General features: G+C 43.5%; 2 protein-coding genes across 3 annotated transcripts in view; both read left to right on the top strand.

Moving 5' to 3' along the window:
• LOC115142916 (peroxisome proliferator-activated receptor delta-like) overlaps positions 1-11,400 on the top strand; it is a 41,052-nt gene extending 29,652 nt beyond the window's left edge. The window contains exons 3-8 of one of the 2 annotated variants that reach the window (XM_029682762.2): positions 1,784-1,935; positions 2,152-2,290; positions 2,432-2,637; positions 5,227-5,433; positions 5,679-5,922; positions 6,116-11,400. In XM_029682762.2, coding sequence (XP_029538622.1) covers positions 1,784-1,935; positions 2,152-2,290; positions 2,432-2,637; positions 5,227-5,433; positions 5,679-5,922; positions 6,116-6,363 — 1,196 coding nt within the window. In that variant the 3' untranslated portion in view covers positions 6,364-11,400. Of the gene's footprint in view, positions 1-1,783; positions 1,936-2,151; positions 2,291-2,431; positions 2,653-5,226; positions 5,434-5,678; positions 5,923-6,115 lie in introns of both variants that reach the window. The other variant, XM_029682761.2, reaches the window with a different exon arrangement.
• Positions 11,401-16,145: 4,745 nt separating this feature from the next.
• On the top strand, positions 16,146-18,655 carry LOC115142915 (large ribosomal subunit protein uL1). Its single transcript, XM_029682759.2, has 6 exons — positions 16,146-16,236; positions 16,718-16,789; positions 16,924-17,004; positions 17,730-17,878; positions 18,042-18,214; positions 18,445-18,655. Exons 1-6 carry the CDS (start codon positions 16,232-16,234, stop codon positions 18,613-18,615), a joined length of 651 nt encoding a protein of 216 aa, XP_029538619.1. The 5' UTR covers positions 16,146-16,231; the 3' UTR covers positions 18,616-18,655.
• The last annotated feature ends 868 nt before the right edge of the window (positions 18,656-19,523 follow it).

The raw sequence follows: 19,523 nt of genomic DNA, 5'->3' as shown, positions 1-19,523 counted from the left end.
ATGAAATCAAAATGATAGTTTTAACCATGTTTTGTGGCTATACAGTACTTATTTACATTTACCTTGTTTACAAATGTTGGTGTAAAACAAGTGTATATTTTAGGGTTCTGATGGGGTATGACAGTTCCTGAGGCATTCATTAATAATATTCTTTGGGAATCAATAGAGAGAATGAGAGGTGTGTGTGTGGTTTAAAAAAATGTATGTAGCAACTGCTGATGGCTCCTTTAAGTGATGACCATGGGGGGGGGGGACACCAGAGATGGAAAACCACACCAGAGCTACACAGTGTGTGTCCTGCATGTGACTTTTGGAGAGGAAAAAAACAACCTCAAAGGCGGCAATCAGGGGCTTCATGTTTAATGCTGTTAAGCAGAATCTAGGTTATACAAATAGAAAAGCAAGTTGACTGAATTCCCCTGTCATTAAAACCCTCTTTTTGGACTGACTGTCACGCATGCGCACTATGGCTCATTCTTTGCGTCCTCGCCTCCTCCTAAGCCGTTTTGGAGAAAATCCAAGGTACCTCCCTTCTGACCTTCTCCTCCAATGGGTTTTGGGAAGGAGTCAAGGAGAGATGTGAGGAATGGAGGAAAGATGAATTGAGGAAAAAGCCTCAGAGGAAAGTGGTCATGGAGGAGGCATGGAGCACCACCCATGCTGGTCTTGGTCAGTCTGCTCTTGCGGTGTTACTTCTCCTCGTGATAAATTCCTCAGGCGCCTAGGCCTCTCCTCCCACACACAGAGGAACTCAGACCCCCTGTCTCTCCTGTTGTGTGGCCCGACGTCGCCCAACCTGCCTGCCCCGACTGTGCTGGGTTTCCCACGCTTTCATCCTGGCCTAGCAGCGCAGCCCTCAGGTTTTTATCCTAGAATTAGAACGGATAGAATAGAACACCCGTAACATGGTTCTAACATGGTTACATTGAGGTGTATTGTCCGTCCTACCTACTCTAGTTCTGTGGAGTGTACAGAGTGGATAGAACAGAACGCACTCGGATTCCAATTTCTGAAATGGAACGTGGCCTTAAAACGGAATGTCCCTCCTTGCCATTCTACTTCTAAATAGGGTGTTGCGACATCCCCCTAGAAACAGAACAGATGCAACAGAACTCATGGTTAGAACATAATAAAACTCGCATGGTTCTATATTCTGAAATGGAACGTAACTTGAGATCTGATTGTCCCTCCTAGCCAGTGTAATTCCATGGGATCTCCGAACCATTAGCATTCTTGGCATACCTCCTGGGCTCCACTGGGAGAACTCTTTGGCAGGCAGCAGCAGAGATCAAACCCCAGGGAGGAACTGGCTGGAACACACCAGCCGATTCCTGACACACTCGCACATATAGAAACATGGACATGAGCACACACAGCTCGCATTGCACATATACATAACATCTTGAGGTAGCGTTGGTAAATTGACACACAGCCCAGTCATACCCAGAGCCAAATAAATACTATACAGACTGTCCAGACTGGTGTCACCAACAATAACTTTTTAGTTTGTAGTCTTGATTCGAGTCTCGTCCTTGTTTTACGTTCAGCTCTGTACGGTCGTTCCAGTATTACAGAGAAATTAATTCAATGCTTTCATATTACACATGTTTTATGTGGATTGTGAAATATGAGTAATTGTACCTTTTCACTAGTCCAAAATATAATACCAAGACATTTTATATGAGGAGATGTTCCTTGTCTGGTCATGTGATCAGGACAAACTCCGGTCCGTAGTTAAACTCAGAAAGGACCATGTAATAACAGAACCTCTCTCCGTCTCCAGATCTGTCCCAGACGTCGTCTCCATCGCTGTCGGACCAGCTCTTCCTGGGTCGAGAGGAAGGGACGGGGGCCGGGATCAACGTGGAATGTCGGATCTGTGGAGACAAAGCCTCGGGGTTCCACTACGGAGTACACGCCTGTGAAGGCTGCAAGGTGAGGAAGCCGAGAGGGAAGGCATGAGGACATCCCAGGAGACTCCCAGGATGTCAGTGTTTTGGAGTCGCCCACTGCATAATTCATAAATCTGACCTTTTCACTTTTCCAATCAAATCTGCTGCTCTTTATATCTAGACATTTTTTAAAAATGATTATCTAATATACATTTAGCTTTTTTATTTTATTCACCCCTTTGCTTACTCTTTCTCTCAGGGCTTTTTCCGCCGGACCATCCGTATGAAGCTGGAGTACGAGCGCTGTGAGCGCAGCTGTAAGATCCAGAAGAAGAGCAGGAACAAGTGCCAGTACTGCCGCTTCCAGAAGTGCCTGCTGCTGGGCATGTCCCACGACGGTGAGACACACACACACACACACACACGGATCACCTTTCCGTTCCCTCATTTTCACTTTAGACAAAGTCAAGGATGTGTACCCTGTGAGCATACCCAATTTATGGATGTACACTGATAGGGGTTTTCCTGGTTGTTCCCAGCGATCCGGTACGGCCGCATGCCGGAGGCGGAGAAGAGGAAGCTGGTGGCGGGCCTTCTGGCGGGAGATAAAGCCCCGACCACCAACCCCAACGGTTCGGACCTCAAATCGTTGGCCAAGCGGGTCAACAACGCCTACCTGAAGAACCTCAACATGACCAAGAAGAAAGCTCGCAGCATCCTCACCGGCAAGAATAGCTCCAGCCCGGTAGCGTATCCATATGTAAATGAAATATAATACTTTTAACACCAGCTCAGTACTGTATCAATATGTAAAAATGATACATATTTACATTTAACATTTACATTTAAGTCATTTAGCAGACGCTCTTATCCAGAGCGACTTACAAATTGGTGCGTTCACCTTATGACATCCAGTGGAACAGCCACTTTACAATAGTGCATCTAAATCTTTTAAGGGGGGGGGGGTGAGAAGGATTACTTTATCCTATCCTAGGTATTCCTTAAAGAGGTGGGGTTTCGGGTGTCTCCGGAAGGTGGTGATTGACTCCGCTGTCCTGGCGTCGTGAGGGAGTTTGTTCCACCATTGGGGGGCCAGAGCAGCGAACAGTTTTGACTGGGCTGAGCGGGAACTGTACTTCCTCAGTGGTAGGGAGGCGAGCAGGCCAGAGGTGGATGAACGCAGTGCCCTTGTTTGGGTGTAGGGCCTGATCAGAGACATATAATGCATTAACACCAGGTCAGCTCAATACAATATACATATGTCAATATTATGCATACAGTCCCTTCATAAAGTATTCACACCCCTTGACTTATTCAACATTTTGTTGTCACAGCCTGAATTCAAAATTTATTAAATCTTTTTTTTTTTTTCTCACCGATCGACACACCCCATAATGGCAAAGTGAAAACCTGTTTTTAGGAATGTTTGCAAGTGTTTTGAAAATTTAAATACAGAAATATCTCATTTAAGTAAGTATTCACACCTCTGAGGCACTACATGTTAGAATCACATTTGGCAGTGATTACAGCTGTGAGTCTTTCTGGGTAAGTTGCTAACAGCTTTGCATGCCTGGATTGTACAATTTTTGCCCATTTGATTATTTTCAAAATTCTTCAAGCTCTGTCAAATTGGTTGTTGATTATTGCTGGACAACCATTTTCAGGTCTTGCCATATATTTCATGCAGATGTAAGTCCAAACGGACACTCAGGAACATTCACTGTCTTCTTGGTAAGCGACTCCAGTGTAGATGCGGCCTTGTGTTTTTAGATTATTGTCCTGCTGAAAGGTGAATTCATCTCCCAGTGTCTGGTGGAAAGCAGACTGAACCGGGTTTTCCTCTGGGATTTTGCCTGTGCTTAGCTCCATTCTGGGTCCGTTTTATCCAGACCTTAACGGTTATAAGCATACTGGTACTCTGAAATGTGTTGTATTGGATTTGCCACAAACATAACACTTTGTATTCAGGACAAAAAGTAAATTGCTTTGCCACATTTTAAGTATTACTTTAGTGCCTTGTTGCAAACAGGATGCATGTTTTGGAATATCGTCTTTAAAAAAAATCTGTCCAGGCTTCCTTTTCACTCGGTCAATTAGGGAAAGGGGATACCTAGTCAGTTTCACAACTGAATGCATTCAACCAAAATGTGTCTTCCGCATTTAACCCATCAGAGGGGTGCGGGGGGGCTTCTTTAATCAATGTCTGTTATTGGCCATTAAACTCTGTTTTAAAGTCACATTTGGCTTCATGGTGGCATCCCTGAGCTCAAAGGGATTTTCAATGTCTGCTTTTCAATATTTTTTTTTACCCATATACCAATAGGTGCTCTTCTTTGAGAACTATTGGAAAACCTCCCTGGTCTTTGTGGTTGAATCTGTTTTGAAATTCACTGCTCGGCTGAGGGACCTTACAGTTATCTGTATGTGTGGAGTACAGAGATACCAGTGATAACAAGGGTGTTGAAAACTTATTGACTAAAGACATTTTAGCTTTTTATTTGTTTAATGAATTTGTAATAATGTTTAAAAACATCATTATACTTTGACATTATGGGGTATTGTGCCAGTGACACATCTACATTTTAATCAATTTAAAACTTCAGGATGTGAATAGTTTCTGAAGGCATTGTAATTGTTACCCAGAAATTATTTGATAATGTAGCTGCTGCATTGGGCCTTGAAGTAATTTCCATGCACTTCAATTGTGTCCATGGCCATTTTTGATTCTGTCATTTCAATCCACACTAATCGAAGTGACAAGAATGTCGCCTACACTCCAGAAGGGCACTTTAGCACCAAGGAGCATAGGCTATACTGACTTCACCTCTGCTCACACTGCCTGGCTCTCCAGTAGCGTTGGTTGCCTAGCAACCTAGCTGCTGTGTATGAATGTGTTGTAAAAACCCTGCTTGCCTTGATGCCTTATCACTGTTGTGTCTGAGATCGTGGAGGACAGGGCAATGGGCCAAATGTCGGTGTCACTCAGAACAGCCTACTCTTTTTCATGAGTTGATTTACAGGTTGGCTGTGTGCTTATTTACATTTTAGTCATTTAGCAGACACTCGTATCCGGAGCAACTTACTTACATTAGTAACATTTTTACATTTTTTTCTTTCTTCCCCATACTAGTCCCCCATGGGAATCGAACCAACAACCCTGGTGTTGCAAGCCTCATGCTCTACCAACTGAGCCACACGGGACTTGTCTGCAAACACTGTCTTCCTAAACTAGGCCCAGGCAGAATGGCCTTACAGAATGCAATTTCAAGTGAAAGGTCTGTTTAGTGTTGTCATACTGCTATTACTTAACTAAATAACCCCCCTCCTCCCGTAGCCCTTCGTGATCCACGACATGGACTCGTTGCACCAGGCTGAGAACGGGCTGGTGTGGAACCAGCTGATCAACGGGACGCCGCCCAACAAGGAGATAGGGGTTCACGTGTTCTACCGCTGCCAGTGCACCACGGTGGAGACGGTCAGGGAGCTCACGGAGTTCGCCAAGAGCATCCCCGGCTTTGTAGACCTCTTCCTCAACGACCAGGTATATACAAGAACACACCAATGATCAATCAAGACCAGGTACAGTAAAGCAACATTCAATCAAATCATCAATCCATAGTTTTGTTGGGTGAGTCATTGTACAGCCAGGAATGTCATCTATAGTTAGCTATATAACATAAAACATGTATACATGCTGGGCAAAAACCCAGTAAAAAAAATAATTTAAAAAAATTGAGATGTTGGACTAGTGATATTCAGGCTGCTGTTCTCCCTCCCCCCCACCAGGTGACGCTGTTGAAGTACGGCGTGCACGAGGCCATCTTCGCCATGCTTCCCTCGCTCATGAACAAGGATGGGCTGCTGGTGGCCAACGGGAAGGGCTTTGTGACCCGGGAGTTCCTGCGCAGTCTGCGGCGGCCCTTTAGCGAGATCATGGAGCCCAAGTTTGAGTTTGCCGTTAAGTTCAACGCCCTGGAGCTGGACGACAGTGACCTGGCCCTGTTTGTGGCCGCCATCATCCTCTGTGGAGGTACGTGCTGGTTCTGTACTGGTACTACCATGTTATAATTCAGTACTATGCACTGTCATAATAAGCCTAGCCAAGCTGAGCTTAGTGCTGAAATCGTGTACAAGTTTGTTTTCTACCAGTTGACATACAGCATACTAAACCGCTTCTCCCACTCCTCCTCTCTCCCTCCACCTCCGCTCTCTCCTCCTCCCAGACCGTCCGGGGCTGATGAACATCAAGCAGGTGGAGGAGATTCAGGACAGCATCCTGCAGGCCCTAGACCAGCACCTGCTGGGCAACCACGCTGACTCACATTACCTCTTCCCCAAGCTGCTCAACAAGATGGCCGACCTGCGCCAGCTGGTCACAGAGAACGCCATGCTGGTCCAGAAGATTAAGAAGACTGAGTCAGAGACCTCACTGCACCCGCTGCTGCAGGAGATCTACAAGGACATGTACTGACTGGACTGAACTGGTTTTAGCTTTCTACAACAGCGGTGCTGTTCACTCACTCCTGTTTCCTGTGAGTGGGAATCACAGGGGGTGCATGTTTTTTGTTCCAGCACTAACACACCCGGTTCAACTCCTCAGCCAATCAATCACGACCTTGATCAGTTGAGTCAGGTGTGTCAGCGTTTTTATTCTAATGTTTTTTAAAATAAAAGCCTGAGGAAAAACGGATACCTGAAATGGCAATGTGCTGACTGGTGGGAGTTATGACTATGAATATAGCTGCACACTCTTGTTTCCGATGCAATTGATTTCTAAAGAATCACCATAGTTTGGGCAGCAAACTGCCTTCATCAGGGTCTCTTGACTGTCTGGACTGGACGGAATGACATTCTGATTGGGAATGGAGCAATGGACTAATACAAAGTAATACACACCCTACCACATATTAAACATGCGTGGAAGTGGTTGGGTGTCCCAAATATATATATATATATATGTATATTATAAAACCTGATTTGAGCGGTTTCAAGACATAATTGATGTTGTTGTATAGCAGGCTTTTAACTGTGGTTGGACAGGACTGATACAGTTGACTGCTTGTAGTCTCCTGCTCTCAATGTGGTGCAGAGGTATTCCAGGAGAATAGCAAACAGCTCCCCAACCAACGCCACAACAAAACCAAGACTACTTTTATTTCCCCACTTCTATTTTTAGACCGATGATCAGCATTGCTATTTTTATACAACAGATTTTTGTAGTCTCTCCCGATGAGGAGTGTTTTTTTACAACGGTCAACCCGTTCTTAACCCTGCAGTTCAGGGTTATCATCAGACTGTTCTGCCATTTTGTTTGTGCTACAAACTCTCTAGAGGTTGTGATGCTGATATTCAGAAAAGGGATGGTTCTGCTTGCCTGTAGAAATAAGAGGGTCGTCGGCAACCATGGGCATCCCCATTCCTAAGGCCCTTACCCTGGAATCAGCTATCACCAAACCCCCTTAACTCTCCTTTCCTCATATGGATACCTTCAGTACAAATTCACACCTGTCAACCTCCCAATTTATCTGCCAATCATAGAACGGTTTTGATTGATAACTCACAACCCCCCCCCCCCCCTTCGTGTCATTACCCCAGACACTGTCTGATAGTAGGAGTTAATATTTGTACCTTCAAAGTTTAATTCCCTCCATGCCACTGAGCCCCCTCCCCTCCTGTTAGACCAGGAAGTACATGGACATACTCAGTCAGTCTCACTTCTCAATGGACACACATTTATAGATTCTTACAACCTCCTAACCTCAACTTTTGTTTTATTTTGTGTACAACTGTTGGGTCTAAAACCATGGGACAATTCTGTGTTGTCATACTGTGAAGGTTAACCTGACCCCGGGGTCTGTGTAAGATGTTTCCATGTATGATTTTACTTATGTTTACGCTAGATTACTTATGCATAATTGAAGTATTATTTGTATGTATTTTTTCAGCCAGGCGGTGTTCTGTAACCTGAGCACTGTCGATAAGCCAAACTCTGAAGCCGGTCTCGTGCTTCCCAGTCAAAACAGTTCACGCATATATTACAACAACATCATGTGACGTTTTGTTGTTCGGCAGGGTTCTTTCCAGCTGTTCACGCACACGTTTTTTTTTTCTTGAGACAAGTGTAAGTTCAGTAGCCGACGCCTATGCCCCTTAGTCGGTGATAGGTCAACAGTAGGGGTGGGAACTATGAACCGGATTGTTCAAAGAAGTATATGCTGTCATTCAACGAGAAAGCGCAGCAGCAGCCAGGCCCTACTGTCTGCACTGCACCACTAGTTTTCATGCACATTATTTCACTTGATGTACTGCATCAAACATCTAAGACCTCCTCAGTGAAAACGTCAATTTTTTTGGAGGAAGTGTTGGCTCAAGAGGGATAAATAACAGTAATATTGCCACTTTTTTTCTTGTTTTTCAAGAGAAGGTTTTAAAGGGAGTACGCAAGCACAAACATTCGCTTCGCCTAGCCGAGTTCTACTGGGAGCAAACCGAAACCTATGTATGCGGCGGATGCCTTAACAGTAAAAATCTCATATGATGAGCTTCCCACTCGTTCTTTCCCCCCTCTTCTCATTCTTCCACTGAGTAGGGTGTGAAAAATTTGTCCAGCTGTCGGTCAGTCGCACAGTCTAACTAAAGACTATTTTTGTAATACTTCGAGAGAAATGGATCCTCCTCCTTTAATTGCTCCCCTCCTCCTTTCCATCTTTCACTTCAGTCACTGGTCTGAAAAGCCTGATCACATGAAAGCAATACAGAGAAGACTTCTGTGGGAATTCCACCATAGACTTGACCTATCCCTTCCTTTTTTTCAGTGATCAACTGAAGGGGGTTGAAATGCATGCCAACAGTTAAGACATCACTGCTAGAAACATATTGACTTGTTCTATTGCTCTGGACAAACCCATCATAATACTGAAGCTGTTGGAATTCTTAGTTGCAGGGGGACCAATTTATTTTGCCATGAGAGGAAATGGGTTTATCCTCCATTCTTTAGGTCAACCAATCATGGTAACTGATGAAATACTGCATGTCCTACATAGAAATTATTTCAATGATATGTAAATCTATTTTTATTATGTTCTATATTGTGACAATTTCTTTTAGTTTTTGCAGTAATTATATTATTACAGTACCCGTTGAAAGTTTGGACACATCTACTAATTCCAGAGTTTCTTTTTACGTTTTTCTACATTGTAGAATAATAATGAAGACAAACTATGAAATAACACATATGGAATTATGTAGTAACCAAAATATATTTGAGATTCTTCAAAGTAGCCACACTTTGCCTTGACAGATTTAGCACTCTTGGCATTCTCTCAACCAGCTTCATGAGGTAGTCACCTGGAATGCATTTCAATTTAATTTGTGGAATTTCTTTAATGGATTAGAGCCAATCAGTTGTGTTGTGACAGGGTAGGGGTGGTATACAGAAGATACTCCTATTTGGTAAAAGACCAAGTCCATATTCTGGCAAGAACAGCTCAAATAAGCAAAGAGAAATGACAGTCCATTACTTTAAGACATTACATTTCAAATGTTTTATTTCAAGAACTTTTAAAGTTTCTTCAAGTGCAGTTGCAAAAACCATCAAGTGCTATGATGAAACTGGCTCTCATGGGAATTACCACAGGAAAGGAAGAACCACAGTTACCTCTGCTGCAGAGGATAAGTTAATTAGAGTTAACTGCACCTCAGATTGCAGCCCAAGTAACAGACACATCTCAACATGAACTGTTCAGAGGAGACTGTGTGAATCAGGCCTTCATGGTCGAATTGCTGCAAAGAAACCACTACTAAAGGATACCCATAAGAGGAAGATACTTGCTTGGGCCAAGAAACACGAGCAATGGACATTAGACCGCTGTAAATCTGTCCTTTGGTCAGATGAGTTCAAATTTGAGATTTTTGTTTCCAACCACCGAGACGCAGAGTAGGTGAACGGATTATCTCTGCATGTGTGGTTCCCACCGTGAAGCATGGAGGAGGAGGGGGGGCTTTACTGGTGACACTGTCTATGATTAATTTAGAATTGAAGGCACACTTAACCAGCATAGCTACCACAGCATTCTGCAGCGATACACAACCCATCAGGGTTGCCCTTAGTGGGACTATCATTTGTGTTTCAACAGGACAGTGACCCAAAACACACCTCCAGGCTGTGTAAGGGATATTTGACCAAGGAGAGTGATGGAGTGCTGCATCAGATGACCTGACCTCCACAATTCCCCGACCTCAACCCAATTGAGATGGTTTGGGATGAGTTGGACCGCAGAGTGAAGGAAAAGCAGCATGCATAGTCTTCAGCATATGTGGGAACTCAAGAAGCTGGTTGAGAGAATGCCAAGAGTGTGCAACGCTATCATCAAGGCAAAGGGTGGCTACTTAAACAAATCAAAATATATTTGATATTCTAACACTTTTTTTGGTTATTACATGATTCAGTATGTGTTATTTCATAGTTTTGATGTCTTCACTATTATTCTACAATGTCGAAAATAGGAAAAATAAAGTTAAAAAAACCTTGAATGAGTAGCTGTGTCCAAACTTTTGAATGGTACTTAGTGTATGTGACTCCTTGCCCATACAGGAGATGGGTTGCCAAATTGTTACAGTTGAAGCGCTTATTCAAAAGATATGTCTATTTTAGCTCACAGGAAGTTGCTCAAGCACAACTCACTGATCTGATGCTGACTACCTACAGCAGAAATGTTCTCACAAGGTTGCATTGGCAATGTTCTGTTGCCAAGTTGAAACGATGATGATGATAATAAAGTGATGTGTTCAACCACCTGTTCTGGTTACAGTATGCTGTATCCACTTGGAGTCAGTGTACCCTGGGGTGTAGTTTCTCCCCCTGAGCACCTTTTTTTTCTTCCTCTAACTGTCTTCCTTTCTCTCAGTAGGAATATTTTTATTTTCTGCTTTTTGTCTGATGCCCGTGGATATGTCATTGTCACAGACCACCTGTGGTTATTATTCAACTTTTATTGACACTTTTTGTGTCAGTAAATTTCTAGAGATATGGTTTGGTGCTGAACTGTTCTAAGTTGCTGTCCATGCTCTTGTCTCTGACTGCTTGCAGACAAATGACTATGCCGCCCCCTCTGAATTCCCTTAACTAGCAGCACTATTACTTAACTAAAGAAGTTGTCAATAAAAACCCTTTTCCTTATTGCGTTTCAGTTACTGAATAGAACATGTTACAATGAAATGTCAGTAAAGTATTACTGCTGCACAATATATTTTCCAAGAGCAAAAAGCTAAAGAACAAAAAATATAAGAATCTCAATGGTTGAATGATTAATTTATTTCCCCATACAAATGTATGAACACAACTAGCAAAGGTCTGAAATATTCTACCGTCTACAACTGCATAGTGTGCATTTCCTCCCATTTAACTTCTGTGTAAACACCTGGTGTTAACTGATGGAAATAATACGATTTCTACCTTATGTATAGAACTTCCTACAAATGGTTGAATTAAACATTCGGTAATACTTTTGATGTGTCTCTTACTTGCTTGACTACATGTGATGTTCTTGTTTTCAATTATTGGATTAAATCTCACTAGCATCACTCTACAGGTGGTATCATCATTGGATCTGATTAATTTGATGCCATGCAATTTATTTATTTTGAGGACTGCAACCATAGAAATATAATTTATTTATACCAATTAATAAGCTATTGTCAACTTCCCATATATGGTTATTTTACTCACTGCTCAGTCATATGCTCACTGTCACCCTATTTGTATCACTATTTTATCAGGGAGTGAGCCCTTAGGTCTCTTTTACAGATGAGCCCAGAATTACAGAAAATATAAATACAAAATGCAAGCAAGAAAGAAAAATGAATAACAAAGTTGTAAATCAGCTTTTTGAATTGACATAGACAGAGGCACAAAAAACTCAAATGTAAGAACATGTTGACGATTTTTTTCCACAAATGAGGTGCGAGAGATCTAAAAGCTGATTTTACTTAACTCGGTTGAGACCAAAGGAATTTCCAGTTACCCATCCCTGAGACCGGGTGTAAAAATAGTTTGGAAGATGCAACTGGGGCCATGTAAATAATTATGCTACTCATTTTAAATCCACTGGTGGCACCTTGTGTGAACACAAAAGTCTGTGACCATGAAAGTCTGCGACCAGGCACAGAAAAATCATTTTGTTGCACTTTAAAATGTGCATCCTGCGACCTACTGTGCGGGATGGAAACAGGATCCCCCCCCCCCCCCACAACGTAACAAATTACAAAAAATGTAATCAAATAAATCAAACAACAATTACTGTTGAAAAATAAACAGATATGATCCCGACACAGGCTCAAGTGAAGCCTGGGAGGGCGGGACGTTTTCCGGGGTCAGTACACCTCGCAAGTCTTCAGATGCAAAAGTACCAAAAACGATTCTGCAACAGCCACAAATGTCTAGTTTATTGGACTTATTTGAGCCTTGAGCCGTACGTACAGCTTACAACTGTTGCAATGAACGCCACAAAATCCACATTTTTAACACACGGTATCTTCAGTGGCAGCAAACATTTACTTCAGGCTGTGGTGCATGCATTAACATATCTTCACTAGCATCACGCGCTGCTTAATTAGTCCTCAGCATCCACCTATCTGACCCGCGTTGTGACGTCAGAACGCGGCCAGAGTGTCGCCTTACGGTTAATGTAGTCATTCTACAGATTCAAAATTGGCCTACAAATGCTTACATCGTTTGCATTATGCCAGCTGAATCTCCCATAGTAACCGTGCCATTGCAAAAACAAAACAAAGCTAAATATAAGGTGGCATGTAAGAGGATAACGCTCTTTTTATCTTAAAATTCAGAAAATAGGCGCAACATTTAACATTTAAGTCATTTAGCAGACGCTCTTATCCAGAGCGACTTACAAATTGGTGCTTTCACCTTATGACATCCAGTGGAACAGCCACTTTACAATAGTGCATCTAGGTCTTTTAAGGGGGGGGGGGGGGGGGTGAGAAGGATTACTTTATCCTATCCTAGGTATTCCTTAAAGAGGTGGGGTTTCAGGTGTCTCCGGAAGGTGGTGATTGACTCCGCTGTCCTGGCGTCGTGAGGGAGTTTGTTCCACCATTGGGGGGCCAGAGCAGCGAACAGTTTTGACTGGGCTGAGCGGGAACTGTACTTCCTCAGTGGTAGGGAGGCGAGCAGGCCAGAGGTGGATGCGCAAAATTGTAGGAGTTAGACCCTCCCACGACTGAACGACTGAGAGGCTTATGGTTACTGTACTATAATATAGATGATTTACCGTTTATCAATGGTTGGATATTGAAATTATCCTATAAACGTTATGCTTTTAAGCTAATAGCCTATTAATTGATATTCCCGTGTCCATCCGATCCTCTTCTTTAGTTGTCTGTCGATGTTGTGCAATGTTATAGGCTTAGATGTAAATATTTATGTTGTTTATAATGGTTGGAATCCAGCAAATTTGGAGGTGGACATCCTCCCGCAGCTTAGAATGCTTCGCATATTATACTATATATCAGGGGTGGGCAACTGGCGGCCCATGGCCCCTGTTTGGTGGGCCCATGGATAAAAAATGTAAACATTGGGTGGGGGGGACTCAGTCGGGTCTCAATTTAGAGTTAGTGGGGGCCCTCATGATGAGTTCTGTTATTTTGTGGCCCGCAACCCCATCAAAGTTGCCCATCACTGATGTAGATTATATGTTATATGTTTGACATCATATGTTTACATCATATCTGCAAGGAACATCTGAACCAAAGAATGAACTCTGGTCAAAAGCTGTGCGCTATATAAGGAATAGGGTGTCACTTGAGATTGACCCAAAGATTAGTGCAAAGCACAAAAGACAATTGATTTAGTGACCTTTCACATAATTTGTCTTCATGTATCATTGGAAGTAGCCTAGTCGCAAACTCTCAGTTAATGTGTGTGTGTGTGAGAGAGAAAGGAGGGGGAGAGAAATAATATTTGTTCAAAGGAGACAGAGTGCATGTGTCCATCTGTTTACAAATGTAAGTGTGTGTGTGTGTGTGTGTGTGTGTGTGTGTGTGTGTGTGTGTGTGTGTGTGTGTGTGTGTGTGTGTGTGTGTGTGTGTGTGTGTGTGTGTGTGTGTGTGTCAGGTCTGTATACCGACTGTCAGGTGACAGCCTGTCGCCACTGGCTTCCTTCCTGAGAGTGTTTTCTTTGTTGAGGTGTGAGTGTGTGCGTGCCTGTGTGAACTGCATGTGAACCCAATGAGCTGTGCCAGATGAATGCGTTCAGCAGATGTGTCTGAACAATGACACTCCAGAGACCTCACTGACCCTCCAGCTATTATTTTTCAAGGACAGGCTAGTCTCAGGCCAGGGTATCCAACCTACATGCAGAGTGGAGCCCACCGAGGGTTGCCTGTCTACCCAGACTCCTTGCTCCAGCCAAACCCTCCCAATTCCCTGGGAAACTCGGACTGTTACCCCCCACTGTGTTTGAATGGGGATAGGATTGTGAGACTGTAAAAGCTAGCAGATAAGCACTTAGTTTACAGGCATTGTGACAATTATTTATGATTGATTTTTGTCTTATGTGTTAACTCAAGTCTCTCACCAATTTTTTATTGAACCTTTATTTAACTAGGCAAGTCAGTTTAGAACAAATTCTTATTTACAATGACTGCCTTGTTCAGGGGCAGAACGACAGATTTTTACCTTGTCAGATCAGGGATTCGATCCAGCAACCTTTCAGCAACCTTGGCCCAATGCTACCTGCCGGCCCCGCAGGATACCTCAATTCCCTTGTCGCTATAGTGCAAGGGCATCAGTATTACCAGAGTAGCAGACCCTTATCTCTACTTTGTATTATAAATGGACCTTGGATTTTATAACATATCACTTGGGCAAGGCAGGTCAGAGTTCAGCATGAATTCAGGATTTGGCCAAAGCTTTTGATATGGTAGAACATTCCATTCTTGTGGGCCGGCTAAGGAGTATTGGTGTCTCTGAGAGGTCTTTGGGCTGGTTTGCTAACTACCTCTCTCTAAGGAGTGCAGTGTGTAAAGTCAGAAAAGCTGCTGTCTCAGCCACTGCCTGTCACCAAGGGAGTACCCCAAGGCTCAATCCTAGGTGATCCTAGGATTTTTTTTGTTAAATGCTCTGCAACAAAGCTTTCATAGTGTCCAACAAGCTTTATCTGCCCTTAACCTTGTTCTGAACACCTCCAAAACAAAGGTCATGTGGTTTGGTAAGAAGAATGCCCCTCGTCCCACAGGTGTTATTACTACCTCTGAGGGTTTGGAGCTTGAGGTAGTCACCTCATACAAGTACTTGGGGTATGGCTAGACAGTACACTGTCCTGTTCTCAGCACATATCAAATCTGCAGGCTAAAATTAAATATAGACTTGGTTTCCTCTATCGTAATTGCTCCTCTTTCACCCCAGCTGCCAAACTAACCCTGATTCAGATGACCATCCTACCCATGCTAGATTATGGAGACATAATTTATAGATTGGTAGGTAAGGGTGCTCTCGAGCGGCTAGATGTTCTTTACCATTCGGCCATCAGATTTGCCACCAATGCTCCTTATAGGACACATCTCTGTACTCTATACTCATCTGTAAACTGGTCATCTCTGTATACTCGTCGCATGACCTACTGGTCAATGCTTATTTATAAAACCCTCTTAGGCCTCACTCCCCCCTTTCTGAGATATCTACTGCAGCCCTCATCCCTCACATACAACACCCATTCTGCCAGTCACATTCTGTTAAAGGTCCCCAAAGCACACACATCCCTGGGTCGCTCCTCTTTTCAGTTCGCTACAGCTAGCAACTAGAACGAGCTGCAACAAACACTCAAACTGGACAGTTTTATCTCAATCTCTTCATTCAAAGACTCAATCATGGACACTCTTACTGAGAGTTTTGGTATGCCGTCATTGTAAATAATAATTTGTTCTTACCTTACTTGCCTAGTTAAATAAAGGTTAAATAAAAAATAAATAAATAAAATGTCTCACTGTACCTCCAATGCCACATCATGCCTGAGGACTTGTTCATTTTGGTCTTTGAGACTGCAAGAACCAATACTATTTATAGGGCTTTTGTATGAAGTTTTCACATGCTTACACTAGCATATTGGTGTTACCAATGCCAGTTATATAAATGTCTAAATCCACATATTCAATCCAGAAAATAGGCTAGAGATAGGCTAGAGATTATTCACAGGGGAAAAACTACAAATATGGCCAGAGCGGCAGCGCTGAATTTACGTCACCGAACCACGTCTATAAACAGCGACGGACTGCTCTTCTTCCTTCTTTTCAGTGCTCTGTCGCGTGCGAGCAATACCGTCAAAATGAGGTGAGCGAAAATGACTTCAAATAAAGAATAACAAGAAGTCAGATGTTATATTATCGTTAGTTAAATGCGTTCTATAGCTCTGCCGTGTAACTGGGTTCCCTTTAACCCCATATTTACGAGGATTTTGTGATTTCTCCTCTTCTATCGCAGTGCTACTAGCTTGCATGCTAACTCTAGAATGTGACCTAGACTCACATCCACATCCATCTAGCATTAAATCGTAATCATTTTCGTTCCGAACTGAGCTAAATAGTGCCGCACCTAACTGGGACTTGTTAATATTGCAATCGTTTTGTGAATTGTCCTTTTTATAATCAGACTCGTTACCAGTTTGTAATGTCAATTGCTGGCGAGAACACGCTACGGCTTCAAGTCTGTTCCGCAAGCAGAATGTGGGACAGGATGCACTTTCATGAGTTCTCAAAGATCTGTCTAATGTGGTATACTGTTATTGACACTGAAACATTTTGGTTGACTACAGCAAGGTATCCAGGGATATGCTCTATGAGGTGGTCAAGGAGGTCCAGGCGGGATCTCTGGCCAAGCCACGCAAGTAAGTTCCTTTGACTTTTAAAGACATGTTATTGCACATTGGTCTTTCGAATTTGGTATAATACTACATATTTGTTCATTCTCACACTGATCTCGATTCCTGTGATGTTTACCACATCCTTTCATGTCCTAAAGGTTCACGGAATCTGTAGAACTCCAGATCAGCTTGAAGAACTACGATCCCCAGAAGGACAAGCGTTTCTCTGGCACTGTCAGGTTCGGCACCTTTCCCATATCACCCATCCTTCTGCCTGTCTGCCCCTCTTTAGTCCTGTGTGAACTGGCCTGGTTTGGCCTGTTTGATCTGAACATTTGAAACTCACTTGCTCATTCCCAGTCCCTTTCATGCACACGCAAGACACGTATGCAGTCAAGTACAATCTCTCAAACACTAACAGCAGACCTCACACTTGCACACAAACTAAATTCCACTAGCAGGACTGGTGTGGGACAGGCGGTGCAGAAGTGTTTGGGTAGTCCGACTGAACCCCTCCCTAGGGAGAGGGAACCAGCGGGCGGACCCCTACCCTGGGTCTTAAAACATGAGGGGAGGCAGACGGGGGGGACTTCGCGCCCCCCTTGAGCCGACCATTTTAGTTAATGGTGTTGCTGGTGGAGTCCAGAAGAGAAGCCAGTCGGTGTGGTCCTGGTAAGACTCAAGAGTGCTCTTCTCTTGTATGAGTCATCCCTCTGGGTTTGGATCGGGTCCCGTTTGGAGAGTTACTGGATGGCCATGTTGGAAAGGGTGAAAGTAACTAGTCTGTACTGATCACAAGGTGCATAAGCTAGTGGTGTAAGGATTTATGTTTAAAGGTGGGTTTAGGGGTTTGCTCTGGTTAGAAGTCATCCATTCTAGCACGGCCAGATGGTGACGACTCAATGTGGTTTGTGAGCTTTACTGGTGTGCCATATGTTTGAACTTTAATGAATCACCCCTGTAGACTGAAGACCACCCCCAGGCCCAAGTTCTCTGTGTGCATCCTGGGAGACCAGCAGCATTGTGATGAGGCAAAGGCTGCAGAGCTGCCACACATGGACATTGAGGCCCTCAAAAAGCTCAACAAGAACAAGAAAATGGTGAAGAAGCTGGGTGAGTGGTGCTTTGAGTCACTGAGTTTTCATCTTATGATCCATCTAGGTCTTGCACTTTTCCACATCGGGTTTAGATTCTCTGTCCTGAAGAACTGGGTCCAAGTCTCGTGTTCTAGTCTGTCTCTTGGTAATTCTGACTCCCATTCGTCTTCCCCCATCAGCAAAGAAGTACGATGCCTTCCTGGCCTCTGAGTCTCTGATCAAACAGATCCCTCGTATCCTGGGGCCTGGGCTCAACAAGGCTGGCAAGTTCCCCTCTCTCCTCACCCACAACGAGAACCTTAACATCAAGGTTGATGAGGTTAAGTCCACCATCAAGTTTCAGATGAAGAAGGTACGGCTCAGTTTGGTGCCAGATACAGTATATGTAGTTGCATTTCAGATTGTACATGATGCGTGCATTCAGACTTGGAAAGCGTGTTATATGTAGACAACTTTGGGAACTGTTGGTGGGGGCCTTGTACATGGGCTACTTTGTTACTTGTCTGTAAATCCAAAGCTGCTCTGATTTCTGCCTTTTTTTTGTCAACCTGTCTGTGCTCATTGTGACCATGTCTCTTCCAGGTGCTGTGTCTGGCGGTGGCAGTGGGTCACGTGAAGATGTCTGAGGAAGAGCTGGTGTACAACATCCACCTGGCGGTTAACTTCCTGGTGTCTCTGCTGAAGAAGAACTGGCAGAACGTCCGTGCCCTCTATGTCAAGAGCACCATGGGAAAACCCCAGCGCCTCTACTAGAGGACAAATGCTTTAACTACCAATAAAAGGACAAATCACATATCTTCCCTTTGTGTTCTTGTTGTGCCAGATATCTTTGTGTAGTGCTGGGTTATCCTCTATGCAAGGGATTGTAAGATGTGATCTTAAAACCTAAAATATTCACTAGCCTGTTTTTGAAAGTAATGCACAATGCCTGAAGATTTTAACCATTGATATTTAAATGTCAAGATGGTTTGCTGTAAACCGCTTCTAAACTGGGCTAAATTAAGACGAGGTACCGATCTAGTGTTTACACATACTGTCTGCACCAGGGAGTGGCCAGTATATGGCACGAATGTGAAGGGGGGTTAGTGGTAATGTCTAGTTGGGATGCAGCTAATGTCAGAAAGTTGTTTGGGTCAAGTCAACCTTTTGCCCAATGCTCATAACCTGTTTATTTTGAATCTAAATTCTAACCATAATTTGAAGTCTGACATTTGCTTGTCAGTTTGGGATTACTTGCATGGGGCTAGCAGTGTACACCACTTGGGTGCTTGTTAAAATTGACAACTAATGCAGGCTGGTATTTGTCCTCAAGTGATTCATTTGAAGTGAGCATGGTTGATGATTTTAATTGCTTTGTTAGCATAATTTTTCAGATTTTAGTGGGGTTGTGTCAATGCAAGGGTCAGATAAAAATGACCCCTGGCACAGTGTAGTCAGAGCAAAAATGTGTACAACTATACAATGCACGTGTTATATAAATAGAAGCAGTCTCCTGTTGACCACCCTGCCTGTTGCGTGCCCTGGCTGTCACCTCCACCGTAGGGCACAAAGCCGCCATGACACTTAATCAGATTACGTTTCCTCTGCTCGGAGCAGGAGAGCAGAATCGGGGTAAGAACTGAAGGCTTTTGTCATCCTGTCTACCTCTAGCATTCCATGGA

Source organism: Oncorhynchus nerka, linkage group LG15 (assembly GCF_034236695.1).
Source record: "Oncorhynchus nerka isolate Pitt River linkage group LG15, Oner_Uvic_2.0, whole genome shotgun sequence".
NCBI classification, from domain to species: Eukaryota; Metazoa; Chordata; class Actinopteri; order Salmoniformes; family Salmonidae; genus Oncorhynchus; species Oncorhynchus nerka.
Note: the sequence above shows the minus strand (reverse complement) of the source record. Positions and strands in the feature narration are given on the sequence as shown.